Source organism: Trachurus trachurus (genome assembly GCF_905171665.1).
Source record: "Trachurus trachurus genome assembly, chromosome: 6".
Classification (NCBI taxonomy): Eukaryota; Metazoa; Chordata; class Actinopteri; order Carangiformes; family Carangidae; genus Trachurus; species Trachurus trachurus.
In genome coordinates, this window is record NC_139897.1 from 31983097 (window position 1) to 31996103 (window position 13007).

Consider the following 13007-nt stretch of genomic DNA (forward strand, 5'->3'; position numbering starts at 1 on the left):
TTAGATTTGTGTGTGCATTGGAAATATGTTTATGAATCTTACTTTTTATATGTGGATATTTTTTACTTACATATGAAATGAAACATATTTGTGTGTGCATTGAAAATGTATTTGTGTTTTGAGTCACATGTATATACAAATCCCCAAATACATTTGTGAAACTTTGTTGTGCATTTATGAATTTCTGTGTGCATTTATGAATTTCTGTGTGCATTTATTCATTATGAGACCGTTCTAGCTCCATATTTATTAGACCATGAAAATCACCACATTCTGACACATTGAACTTGTAGTAAAGTTATCTGAAAGTCCAAAGAATCCAACTTTAGATGAAGTGAATAAATCAAAGCCCTGACTGCACCTCACTGGTTTTTAGTCCAGTCTCTGTTTCTCTTCATGTTTCACCTCCACTACAGAAACACATGTGATGTATCAGACAATAACTGATCTATAATCAATAGCTGCTGGCTCCACCTCTTTCCTGAGGCTCTGGGATGTTTATAGTGAAACATTCAAAGACAACATCCCATAATAAGCTGGTTTCAGGTTTTTCTGTCTCTGAGCTTCATTCAACATGTGTTTCTACACGTTAGTTGTCATGGTAACAGAGTTCAGCCTCACATGTGTGTTGTCTTGAGCATGGTCAGTAAATCTCTGATCAATGTGGCTGCACAACATGAGTTTGTCTGGATGGAGCCACAGGTGGAGCTGACAGGTGAAGAGGCGGAGTCACTGCGTCTGTGTTGAAGCAGCAGCAGCTTCTCATGAATATTAATGAGCTGTTTTCTCTCTATGTGACTGTTTAACCTGCTTCCTGTTGCTTCAGCTGTTGGACTTTGATTTTTAGGGTCCGGGCAGCGCAGCTGACAGGACACTATTGTATTCCTAGGAATTCTTCTTCTTCTTCTTCTTCTTCTTCTTCTTCTTTCTTTCTTTCTTCTTCCAAGGAAGTCATACTTCCCATGGGCGAAAACTCACCAAACTTTGCACAAAGGTTCAGTCCCATGCCAGATTCACTCAACTCCAAGGACATGTGCCCCCCCCTCCTAGGGGGGGCACAATAAGCGTTTAAATTTAAAAAATGTAAAAATTCCTACCAAACCAACGGTAGATGCTACAGTGTTGAAACTTCACCACAATGTAGCCTCAATACTGCTGAAACTTTTGTCCACTTAAACTTATTACAAATTATGAAGTCCATCACTCTGTTTTTTTCAATAACTGTAAAACTTTTAAAATGTATCTCCTCCCACAATTTTTGCTCAATTGTCACCAAACTTGCTACAGAGCATCTCCAGACCGTCCTCCACAAAACTTGTTTCTCGGATTTTTGATTAAGCAAAAATTGAGCCGACAGTGCATGAAAACGTTTGACTATAAACACTACTGTAAACATATACCATCAAATTCTTGATAAATACATTTTCAATCTTCCTGAAAAAAAAAGACAATATTCTGGAGTCATGGTTGATGAAGTTTGGCAAATATCAGAATTTTAACTCAAAAACTGAATTTTCTAGAACATTTTGAATTCTGCTCTCATGGGAACAACTGCAGTCAATGTGAGAGTGGAATTTATAAACATCATATTTTCTCTTATGAAGCAAAACACTTATCATTAAAAACAAATCACCAACATTTCCATGCTGTCAAGATGCAATTTATGTATTATCAGATTTTTGTTTAGATGACTGAATTATTGACATTTTGACCATTTCATCACAACAGCTGCCTGGGCACTGGCTCACCTGAGTGGATAAATGAAGCTACACAGCAGGTCTCACTACCAGCCAATTAGCTCAGTGAGTTAGGAGCTGGTTCTTGGTGTCAGAGATTGTGAGTTCGAGACCCAGCAAGGGTGATGATGATGATGATGACGGATCAAAATGTCACATGTCCTTAAGCTGTTTTGCTGTCTAAATGCAATTTATGTATTAACAGATTTTTGTTTAGATAATAGAATTTCTGACTTTCTGAAATCTGCCTTGACAACAGCTGCCTGGGCACTGACTCCCTGAGTGGATAAATGAAGCTACACAGCAGGTCTCACTACCAGCCGATTAGCTCAGCGAGTTAAGAGCTGGTTCTTGGTGTCAGAGGTTGTGAGTTCGAGACCCAGCAAGGGTGATGATGATGATGATGACAGATCAAAATGTCAGTTGACCTCAATATGAAACACAAGACAATTGTCCTAATGGTGGCATTATAGCAAGCCTCTAAATAAAAAAACAACAACAAATAGCTTGGACTGGTCCATGCGCGAAGGCTCCTAACATCTTAGACTCATAGTAGATGTTTGACAAATATCATTATTTTACCTCAAAAACTGATTTTTCTTTTTACTGTGGTTTCAAATCTGCCTACACGACAGTGAATGGCTTACTCAATTTGTGAAGCCACTGTTGCACTGCCACTTGTCAATTAGCTCAGTGCGATAGACAACGGTCTTTGGTTCCCGAGGTTGTGGGTTCAATCCTCAACTGATGCAAATTGAACATTGTAAGGTCAACTGTCTTGTCTTCCTATTCTCCTGTTTGTTGCTCAGAATTGCCTAAATTTGCCCAAAAGTAGCCCGGACCCGACCCATTGCTGCGCAGCAGCTATAATCTAAACTTGTTCTTTCTGAAGCTTCTTCAGCTCTGAACAGATGATGAGACACTGAACGCTGTCAACAAGGAGCTTTGTCCTCAACTCACTGCTTTTATTCTTTATTCAGATTGAAGCTCTGCAGTTTGTCAGAGATCAGCTGTTCTTCTCTGGTCTCAGCTCTGAAGTCCAACCCCTCCCACCTGAGAGAACTGGACCTGAACTCCAACTACCTTCATGATTCAGGAGTGAAGCATCTGAGTGGTTTTCTGGAGAGTCCAGACTGTAGACTGGAGACTCTGAGGTCAGTTCACTGACTGTTACTGTTGTAGATCTTAGATCTTTGATCCACAACTGAACCTGATTGATCTTCACTCAGAACTTGAATCATTGACTTTGATGTCATGAATGAAGGACGTTTGAAATAGTTGTTGTCTCATGTTTCCACTTGTTCTTCTCTCACACTGACAATGACTCTTCACTTTCAGCTCATTTCACTCAGTCTGATCAATAATCAATGATCTGATCACTGCAGCTGTGTGTGTGTGTGTGTGTGTGTGTGTGTGTGTGTGTGTGTGTGTGTGTGTGTGTGTGTGTGTGTGTGTGTGTGTGTGTGTGTGTGTGTGTGTGTGTGTGTGTGTGTGTGTGTGTGTGTGAGTGAGTGATATTAATCGTCCCTTTTCTATTTTTAGTAATATATAGTAGTATGTACACACATTTCAATGACATGACTTCTCCCTAAACGTCCTCCCATACAAAGTCCCTCTACTCATTTACACACTGATCATTGATCAGGACACATCTGATCAATCATCAATCATTTCATCTTCTTCTTTTATTCTTTATTCAGATTGACGGACTGCAGTTTGTCAGACATCAGTTGTTCTTCTCTGGTCTCAGCTCTGAAGTCCAACCCCTCCCACCTGAGTGAACTGCAGCTGGAAGGAGGACTCTACTGGGCCAACAGCAACAAGCTGAGCTCTTCAGCTCTGCAGCAGCTTCATGATCTTGTGAAGAGTCCAGACTTTCGACTGGAGACTCTGCAGTGTGACTGATCTGTATCTGTTTCCACAGCTGATGAGACTGTGGGAGTGAAATAAAGTGTAAAGTGCAGCAGGTGAACCTGTCAGGATGTGACATCACACATGACATCATCTATGACATCACAGACTCAGAAAACGCTGCAGCAGCTTCAATGTGTCAATCATCAGTGATCCAGTCACAGGTAAAGGTGTTGAGTCAAACAGGAACAATGAGCTTCACCTGTCACTCAAGTACAGGAAGTACTTTTACTCCACTAACTACTAACTAAATACTTTTACTGTGATACTGTAATTATAGAAACTTTTACTCTGCTCCTATATTATAGTATTCACTGTGATACCTTGAAATATGTTCTTTTACTCTGATGCTGTATGAAACTACTCTTATTGTTCTACTGTAAATACATGAGTCATTTTTACTTTGCTACTGTAAATAAAGAATACCTTATAAAGTACAATTACTGTGGTTCTGAAGATACTCTTACTCTGGTACTGTAAATATGAGATGTATTCACTGTGATACTTTGAAAGAAGTACTTTTACTCTGATACTGTCTACAGAAACTACTTGTTGTGCTGTAAATACAGTAAGTATTTTTACTGTGTTACTGTTAGTAGCTACTGCCACATCCACTTGTCGTGCACAACAAAACACAGCAAAAGACCAAAATACATGTTTTATAACGAATTTCTTCTTTTCGCCCTCAGTCTTATTAAACAGAAAGATGCCATTTAATTAAACTATTTAGTATTATTGATAAGTATGATTTACAAAAGAAACCCTAGCCTTTATTTTATAACTTAAAGCAGAAGTAAGTGATATATTTGTGTTAATATAAGTCTTAAATAGTTATATCTTCCGACAGCAATCACTTCTATAGAGTGTTTGGTCTGAAACACGGGTCTCTCAGTCCCTCTGCTCTGCTCTGAGCCGAAGAGAAAACATTTATCGTATCCTACAGTTTTTATCCAATGAGGAGAGAGAACGGCATGCAGGGCTGTGTGTGCAGCCAAGGGACGCCGTGAATGTGGTGACGTAGCGACGAGGACTGTTATGGTGCGTTCAGGGAAACTCGTATTTTTCCGACCGTGAAGTGGTACCAGTTCGATCTGGTACGAGTTCACCGGTCGGAAGTTACGAGTGGCCGTTATAGTGACTTTCACCGGTAAAACAGGTCGGAAAAACACGAGTGGGTTGCCTGGAACGCTACAAAGTCGTAAGTTGTGACTTGAAGCTGTAATTTACGATTTCAAAAGCCTGCCTGGAACGCAGCATTAGCGAAAACGACCGGACCACTTACTTCTGCTTTAACACACATATACGTACATAATTTCCTGTACGTTTTTTTCTTCTTTTTTTTCAATATTTGCTCTTTCAAGACTCAACATGTAGTCATAACACATCAGAATATCATTGCAGAGCAGCTAAAACAACAACAACAACAACAACAACAACATGAAAAGATAAATATTATTTAGGTGTCAGGCTCAGTTATATTTCAAAACGAAAGTGTTTATTTTCGCAAATTACAATAAAAGGATGTTTTTTTTCATGGTTTTACAGTGAATGTGTTGTCGAACAAGAGATTATGAATAAATGCAAGAACTTAGTAGGGAGGTTAAGCGACTTTTGACTTCAAGTCATGATGCAAAGGTCCCCTTTGGCATGGAAGTACCTTAGGGTCATACAAATAAATCTATCCAAAGACACAAGTGAGATCACACTTTGTATCCGAAATAAACACGTTTTTAAAATGCCTTTTTTTAATTGAGAAAACGCATGTTAAAAGCACATTCCATTTAGAATGTCCATATAAACTACAATGTTTTCAGCTCCTGGATGTTATCTACAGCTTATTTGTGACATGATTGCAATATTTCAGGATTGTTTCTCAATTTGAATGATGAACAGGGATCTAATGCCTTTCAATCTGTAGGGTGGACTGACATAAGAAGCATCAAGTCCAGTCAAGACATTCCATTACGGCTAATTTGAAATAAGAAATAAAGATACTGTAACATCATGAGATTGATAAGATGAGCATTAACAAGCATTCACAAAAGTAAAAATCTACCAAAATAATGAAGTTTACCAGTTTCTCAGCATTACTCTAAGAGAGGATCTTAGCCAGCTATACTGCGCTGGTGAAATAAGTCAGTCCTAATCATATGCTTTATGTGGGAGCTGCGAACCTAAACTTCCCTATATGTATATAAAAGCTAAACATTGCTTATTAAGGGCGCTCTACACTAAAATTTGTTAGTTTACTTTAGGAGCACAATGTAAAATGTTTTCAGTATCAGGTTATATAAGCCTTAAATAATGTAGAGGGTCCAATGTGACCCATTTTTACATTTGAGAACAGTAAAAACATTTTTCCTTTGACCTTAAGTTGACGTATAATATGACCCAGAATGGGTCATACATGTAAATTCAACTTTTTTAAATCAACATACACAAGCAGTAACTAGTTCTAGGTAGGCCTATATTTTGACCAACACAATATTTGGCTAATTGGTCTTTCCTGACACTACTGTGATATGAATTACATCGTATTATTTAACTACTTGTAGGCTATATTTGTTGCACTCCGTCTGATGTTCAACAAATCAGTATCAGTATAGTTTTATTAATGTTTTTATACATTAATAAAACCCAATATCCTGTCACACAAGCAGCTGCATGTTGTCTCAGAAGCTGTAGATAACATCCAGGAGCTGAAGGCATTAGGGGATCTGCCTGAGTTTATATGGACATTCTAAATGGAATGTGCTTTTAACATGCGTTTGCTCAATTAAAAAAAGGCATTTTAAAAACGTGTTTATTTCGGATACAAAGTGTGATCTCACTTGTGTCTTTGGATAGATTTATTTGTATGACCCTAAGGTACTTCCATGCCAAAGGGGACCTTTGCATCATGACTTGAAGTCAAAGGCCTATTTTTTGGGCTTAACCTCCCAACTAACTGTCAGGTTTAGTTTTTTAATCACACGTGAAAAACTATGGAGTGATATTTGTAATTTTGTTGCTATCAATGTTGATGGTGATTTTATTTTGTTTTGGAGGAATGTAGGCTACCTACTGTTTGGGCCCCTGACCTGTAAAAAAAACAAGGAAAAAGCCAACATAACTTTTATTATCAACCTTATTATTTTAATGGAAAAATGTATTTTAGCGGTGAGTTTTGTTTGATGTTCTCTGTACATCCGTTTGTATGTACAATGTTTTCAATAAAGCTCATTGAAAAAAAAAAAGTTTCCGGTCGGAACCTTTCTCTTCCTCGTTCACAGACGTGTAAAAACTTAACTTTACATTATTTTAACCACCATGTTGCATTTAAAAGTGTATTTTAATACCTGAAACATGTTCATACATTATATCTCTAAGGCATGTGTGCAGTCGTGTGGTTGTATTTTATTTATAAGACATTCACTCCCCGCTGTCCTGTCTGTGGGGGCGGAGGTATTTTGGTGACGGACCTCTGGCTCTGCACCGACACATGTGAGCGACCATGGCTTCACCCGGCGGCGGCACCGGGGAATCGAACCTGATCGGTGTGTGTGACGGGGAGCTGGACCCGAGGAGACACCGCTCCTCTTTCCTCACCAACAAAGTGGGGGGGCAGCCGGACTGGTTACCGGGGCTCGCGCCGCCCTGCACGCGCTGCGGTCGCTGCGCAACAGCCCCGCTGGTCCTCGTGGCTCAGGTGTACTGCCCCCTGGGCGCGAGCCCCTACCACCGGAACCTGCACCTGTTCGCCTGCCTCGCGCCGGACTGCAGCGGCTCCTCGGCGGGATGGACGGTGCTCCGCTCCCAGGGGCTGGAGACCGAGGCGGCGGCTCAGCCCGATCCGCCTCAGGAGCCTCCTCTGTCGGCTACAGACTGGTGCAGCACCGCTGAGGACTGGGGCGAGGAGGAGGAGGAGGAGGAGGAGGAGGAGGAGGAGGAGGAGGAGGAGGGTGGGTGTGGGTGGGGAGGGGCAGTGAAGAAGGAAACACAGGTCCAGGTGGAGGTGGAAGGTAAGATTAAGATAAGATTACACTTTATTGCGAATGTTTGTGTTGTGTATGTCTGAAATAATGGAGGTATAGTTACTATGTGCGAATGTTTATGGCTGGTTCGTGTGCAGTAATTAGTCAGGATGCGGTTGTGTAATACCTGCAGTGTCTGAGTGAGACCGGGCAACAAAAACGTGAATATGGATAAAATATTTAGTTGCTATAATATGTGGTAATATCTGATGCAATACACCTGGCATTTAAACTGATGTGCACTTAAGGGCACCGTGCAATACAACTTGGTACCCATGCACTCCTGCACTCTAGCACCTGTCACTTTGGCCCAGCACTTTTGCACTTTGCACTTTATCTCTCAAACTGTTTAGATTCCACTACTGGCCTGATTATCTGACCTGTTTTTTATCTTGTTGTCTGCATTGTCATGTCGCTTATATAACTGTGTTATCCTGTCACTGTACTGTTTTTATGTTTTGGGACTCCGGATGGAAATGAGCATTGCTGCTATAATCCGGCACATTTACATGTTTTTATATGTACATTGATGTGCACTGTCCCACCCAAATAAACAAATAAAGTAAAGTATTGTCAGATCACTCTGAAATTTGTCTTGCGTCCCATGACGTCCAAGGTTTCACACAAATAATAACAAAATACTAAAAACATACATTTACAAAAAAAAGCATAAATGTTACCCTCAAAGGTCACATTTAAAGAAAAACAAACAAACTACCTCCTAACTTCATTCACAACATAAATCCAACATTACAATGTGTCTTTGGTGCAACAGCCAGTGCTCAGTCTGTACATGAACCCTAGGGTCTAGTCGAAACATGTAATAGCCTATATATTTTCTCTCTCTTTTTTCACTTTCACTATATCAAATCATGGATATAAAGTTCTTTATTTTTCATGCCCCTGTTTTTTTCAATGAGAAAAACAAAATATGCAACATTTTCAAAAAATAAAAAAAAAAGGTGACAAAGTAGAACATTAAATCCTTGACTCTATGTCAGTAATTGACCTTTGTGTATGATTTCGATGCATTAGCCTAATATTTTTGGAGCAATGAGAGTTTATTCTAAAAAAAAAATTTTTTTAAAGTGTAATAAAAACTTTCACTTAACCTCATATCTTTTCAACAACCTCAGACCAGACCATAGATTAGAGTTATTGTTGTTGTTAATGTATTATGCCCTTTTTTCCAGTAGAACCCCTGTGCAAAGTGGAATATTTGGGATGAGGTCCCTCTCATAAAAGTGCAATAGAAATGTTATTTTTGTCACTTTCACCACATCAAATCTTTTTAACAACTTGTCATAAATATTAAGCGTTTTTTTTTATTATTATTTTTTATGCCCGTGATTTTTTTTCAGTGAGAAAAACACAAAATACGCAATATTCTCCCAAAAAATGTGGTGCAAAGTGAAATATTTGGGATGAGGTTATTACAGCATTGACTAGGCCAATCACTGATAACAACATTGATTTTGATGCATTATTATTTTTGTAATGAGAGCGAGTCAAGACTGTAATAACCTCGTCCCAGATATTTCACTTTGCACCTCCATTCTTTTTTTTAGAAAATATTGCATATTTCGTGTTTTTCTCATTGAAACTAATCATGTTTTTTTCTGACAAACAGGACATACATTTATAAAAAAAAATATGTAAAATAGATAACTTCATATCTTTTTTTACACTTTTATAAGAGGGGCTGTTTCGGTACCTCAGGGTATTTTTGGAATAAACTTTCATTGCTCCAAAAATACTACCCTATATGGATTATAGCAATAGGCGAATTGCAAAAAAAAAAACGTTGAACTATCCCTTTAATGACATAACCCTCTCAGCTAAATGAGGTTTGGTTCCTCCCTCAGAGCGTCCCGTGGAGCCGGACGTCAGCAGCCGCCTCCAGGACCTCAGCCTGGGTCGGTCCGAGGACGTTCCGGTCTTCTGTCCGTTCTTCATCAGCGTGGCGGAGGAGTCGGACCTGCGATCGGCGGCGGCGGAGGAGGAGGAGGAGGAGGAGGAGCACGTGAAGGAGCTGCTGAGGGACTACGAGAGCCGGGAGGGGGCGGTGGCCATGACGACGGGAGGAGGAGGAGAGGAGGAGAAGTACGAGAAGAGCCGAGCGAGACACGGAGACCAGGTGTTCTCCAGGTTCATGAAGCAGCTGTCTCTGTGTCCGCGGCAAGTCCTCAGGTACGGACACGTCACGTCACCATGGTTACCTGGTTACACAGTTAATCATGGTATTAATAGCGTAAAGATTCCTAAATACCGTCACTCTTCAACAAAGATTATCTCTGAACCGTATCGGCAGATAGCGCCAAAGTACAAGTAAATGCACAGATACTGGTCCATTTACTTAAAGGGATAGTGTGTGGTGACCCACAACAGTTAATAGTTAAGAGTTAAAGCAGAAGTAAGCGATCCGGTTGTTTTGGCTAATGCTGCGTTCCAGGCAGGCTTTTGAAACCGTAAATTACAGCTTCAAGTCACAACTTACGACTTTGTAGCGTTCCAGGCAACCCACTCGTGTTTTTCCGACCTGTTTTACCGGTGAAAGTCACTATAACGGCCACTCGTAACTTCTGACCGGTGAACTCGTACCAGATCGAACTGGTACAACTTCACGGTCGGAAAAATACGAGTTTCCTTGAACGCACCATAACAGTCCTCGTCCCTACGTCGCCACATTCACGGCGTTCCTTGGCTGCACACACAGCCCTGCATGCCGTTCTCTCTCCTCATTGGATAAAAACTGTAGGATACAAGAAAAGTTGTCTCCTCGGCTCAGAGCAGAGCAGAGTGACTGACAGACCCGTGTTTCGGTCCAAACACTCTATGTAAGTGATTGCTGTCGGAAGATAGAACTATTTAAGACTTATATTAACACAAATATTCTGCTTACTTCTGCTTTAATCCTGGTATTATGAAGCGTAAAGATTCCTAAATACCGTCACACAAAGATTATCTCTGTAAATGCACAGATACTGGTCCATTTACTTAATGCAATACTGAATTTAAATGTTAGCCTGTCATTCGTAATTAGGATTTTTTTTTTAATGACTTTAGTATTTCAATCACTTCCCCTGGAGGATTAATTATTGGTCCTATATTAATAGTTACTCTCTTAAAGGCAAATTTAACTCGGGAGTGTATTTTCCTAACATTTTAGGTTTAAAAGAAGGAATCTGAAGATTATAAAATATTAGAAAATAATCGTTAGTTGCAGCTCTAGTTTTGACTATATTTGATTTTACACATTCATAATAATCATGATGATCGTTAATACCGTGGTTAATTCTTCCGACAATAAACCGTCTATAACTGTGACATCCCTACTGTGGTACACAGGTACTGTCACCACGGCAACCCGCGCTTCATCTCCGAGCCGCCGGCCGACATGGCGCGGGCGGTGCCGGCGTGCGGCGCCTGCGGAGGAGCGCGCGCCTTCGAGCTGCAGCTGATGCCGGCGCTGGTCAGTCAGCTGCAGAGGAGGAAGAGGAGGAGGAAGGAGGACGGAGGAGGAGGAGAAGACGGAGGAGGAGGAGGAACCGAGGAGGAGGAGGAGGAGCAGCAGCTGGAGTTCGGGACGGTTCTGGTCTACACCTGTATGAACAGCTGCTGGACGGCCGGGTCGCGGTCGGCGCTGCAGGAGTTCTGCTTGGTGCAGGGCGACCCGGACCAGCAGCTGTTCAAATGACATCATCATGACATCATCGGTGGGCGTGGCTTCACATGTTTCCCACCTGAGACTTTGGAAGCAGAGAAGGAGGAGGAGGAGGTGTTGTTGAACTGAAATCTGATGAACTAAACCAGAGTTTTAGTTCCTTGGAGCCTGGAAACAGCACGAGACTTAAAGTTTGGAGAAAACTGTCACACCAAACTGAACTGAACTGAACCGATGGGAAAACCAAAACAAAACATTAAGATAACACAACATCAGATGTTTGAGAGACGTCTCTCTGGTGTTGGGTTGCATCGGTCTTTCTGAAATCCTGCTACAGTTTGTTTCTTATTGGACGAATTAAACGTCACACAACTCATAAATTATAAATTCACATTTAAACTACAGTCTCTGCCTCTCAGGTCAAATCAAATCATATAAAATTTAAGCCATTTGTGTAAAATGTAGTCTTAATTCTTGTGTCAAACATATGATATAGTGTGTATATATATGTATATTTATATGTATATTTATTAGGGCTGTCAGAGTTAACGCGTTAATCGCGATGCGATTAATTAAAAAAATGAACGCGATTAAATTTTTTAATCGCGGTTAATCGCGGCCCATTTTGTCATCTGTCTGCTGGACTGGAGGACTGGAGTGTGGGACCTCCAGTCCAGTAGGTGGCGGTAAGGCACCTTCAAGTTGGTTGCTACACAAATATACACAGTCTAACATATATCCACAGCTCCATCCATTGATTTTTTGACGGCTTTGTTGTAAACAAATGCACGTGGCCAGGCAGAGGTGTAGCAAAGTAACGGGCAATTTCCACTGGATGCAATTCGTTTCAATTCTGTGTGAGTTTCATGCATCATGTGTTATGATTAGGCACTAGGCCTACTAGGTCTGGTCTAAAAGTAGTTTGTCTAGAGGTTATAACACTTTGGAGTGTTGAAAGTCCAAAGCGCCATATATAATATTTTTAATAGAGATTAATCGCGAGTTAACTATGGAAAAAATGCGATTAATCGCGATTAGAAAAATTAATCGTTTGACAGCCCTAATATTTATATCATATATTATAATCATAATTCTGTGATTTAAAAGGTTCATCGGTTAATTTTTGTGATCATGAGAGAGTTGAGGAAGATTTTTAGAGGTTGGTTCATGTTATTTAGACTCATATCTGGACTAATTCAACCTGATTTTTAGTCCTTGGAGCCTGGAAACAAAACATGAAGATTCAACATCAGACGTCTTGTTTCTGAAATTCTGCTACAGGTTTGTTTCTTATTGGACAAATGAGACGTCACATGATAAATTATAAAAAAATTGACATTTAAACCAGAGTCTCTCAGGTCAAATCCTGTTAAACAGAATCATATAAAATTTGAACCATTTGTGTGAAATTTAGTCTTAATTGTTGTGTGAAGTCTTGAGTTGAGGCTTAAAAACATGACATATGTCGTATAATCATAACTCCAAACTGTGATTTAAAAGGTTCATCAGGTCATTTTTTCTGATCAAGGTGTTACTCACACTGAGGATGAGTGAGGTGAGGAAGATTTTAGACTCAAATCTAAACGAATTAAACCAGAGTTTTAGTCCTTGGAACCTGGAAACAGCACGACACCTAGTGGAGAAAACATTCACAGCAAACTGAACTGAACACATGGAAAAACA

At 40.2% G+C, this 13007-nt stretch overlaps 2 protein-coding genes across 2 annotated transcripts in view; both read left to right on the forward strand.

Moving 5' to 3' along the window:
* LOC310987556 (NACHT, LRR and PYD domains-containing protein 3-like) overlaps positions 1-3657 on the forward strand; it is a 111935-nt gene extending 108278 nt beyond the window's left edge. The window contains exons 10-11 of the mRNA XM_083973872.1: positions 2717-2890; positions 3437-3657. Of these exons, the coding sequence (XP_083829998.1) occupies positions 2717-2890; positions 3437-3641 (379 nt within the window). The 3' untranslated portion in view covers positions 3642-3657. The remainder of the gene's footprint in view (positions 1-2716; positions 2891-3436) is intronic.
* A 3456-nt stretch (positions 3658-7113) lies between these two features.
* pdcd2l (programmed cell death 2-like) lies at positions 7114-11815 on the forward strand. The gene is made up of 3 exons (XM_083974416.1): positions 7114-7537; positions 9526-9850; positions 11009-11815. Exons 1-3 carry the CDS (start codon positions 7141-7143, stop codon positions 11355-11357), a joined length of 1071 nt encoding a protein of 356 aa, XP_083830542.1. The 5' UTR covers positions 7114-7140; the 3' UTR covers positions 11358-11815.
* The last annotated feature ends 1192 nt before the right edge of the window (positions 11816-13007 follow it).

Excerpts from the sequence above, each read along its gene's own strand:
- pdcd2l (XM_083974416.1), top strand. The coding sequence starts at position 7,141 with ATGGCTTCACCCGGCGGCGGCACCGGGGAATCGAACCTGATCGGTGTG. Across the intron at positions 7,538-9,525 it reads CAGCACCGCTGAGGACTGGG|AGCGTCCCGTGGAGCCGGAC; the intron begins GCGAGGAGGAGG and ends TTCCTCCCTCAG. Across the intron at positions 9,851-11,008 it reads TGTCCGCGGCAAGTCCTCAG|GTACTGTCACCACGGCAACC; the intron begins GTACGGACACGT and ends TGTGGTACACAG.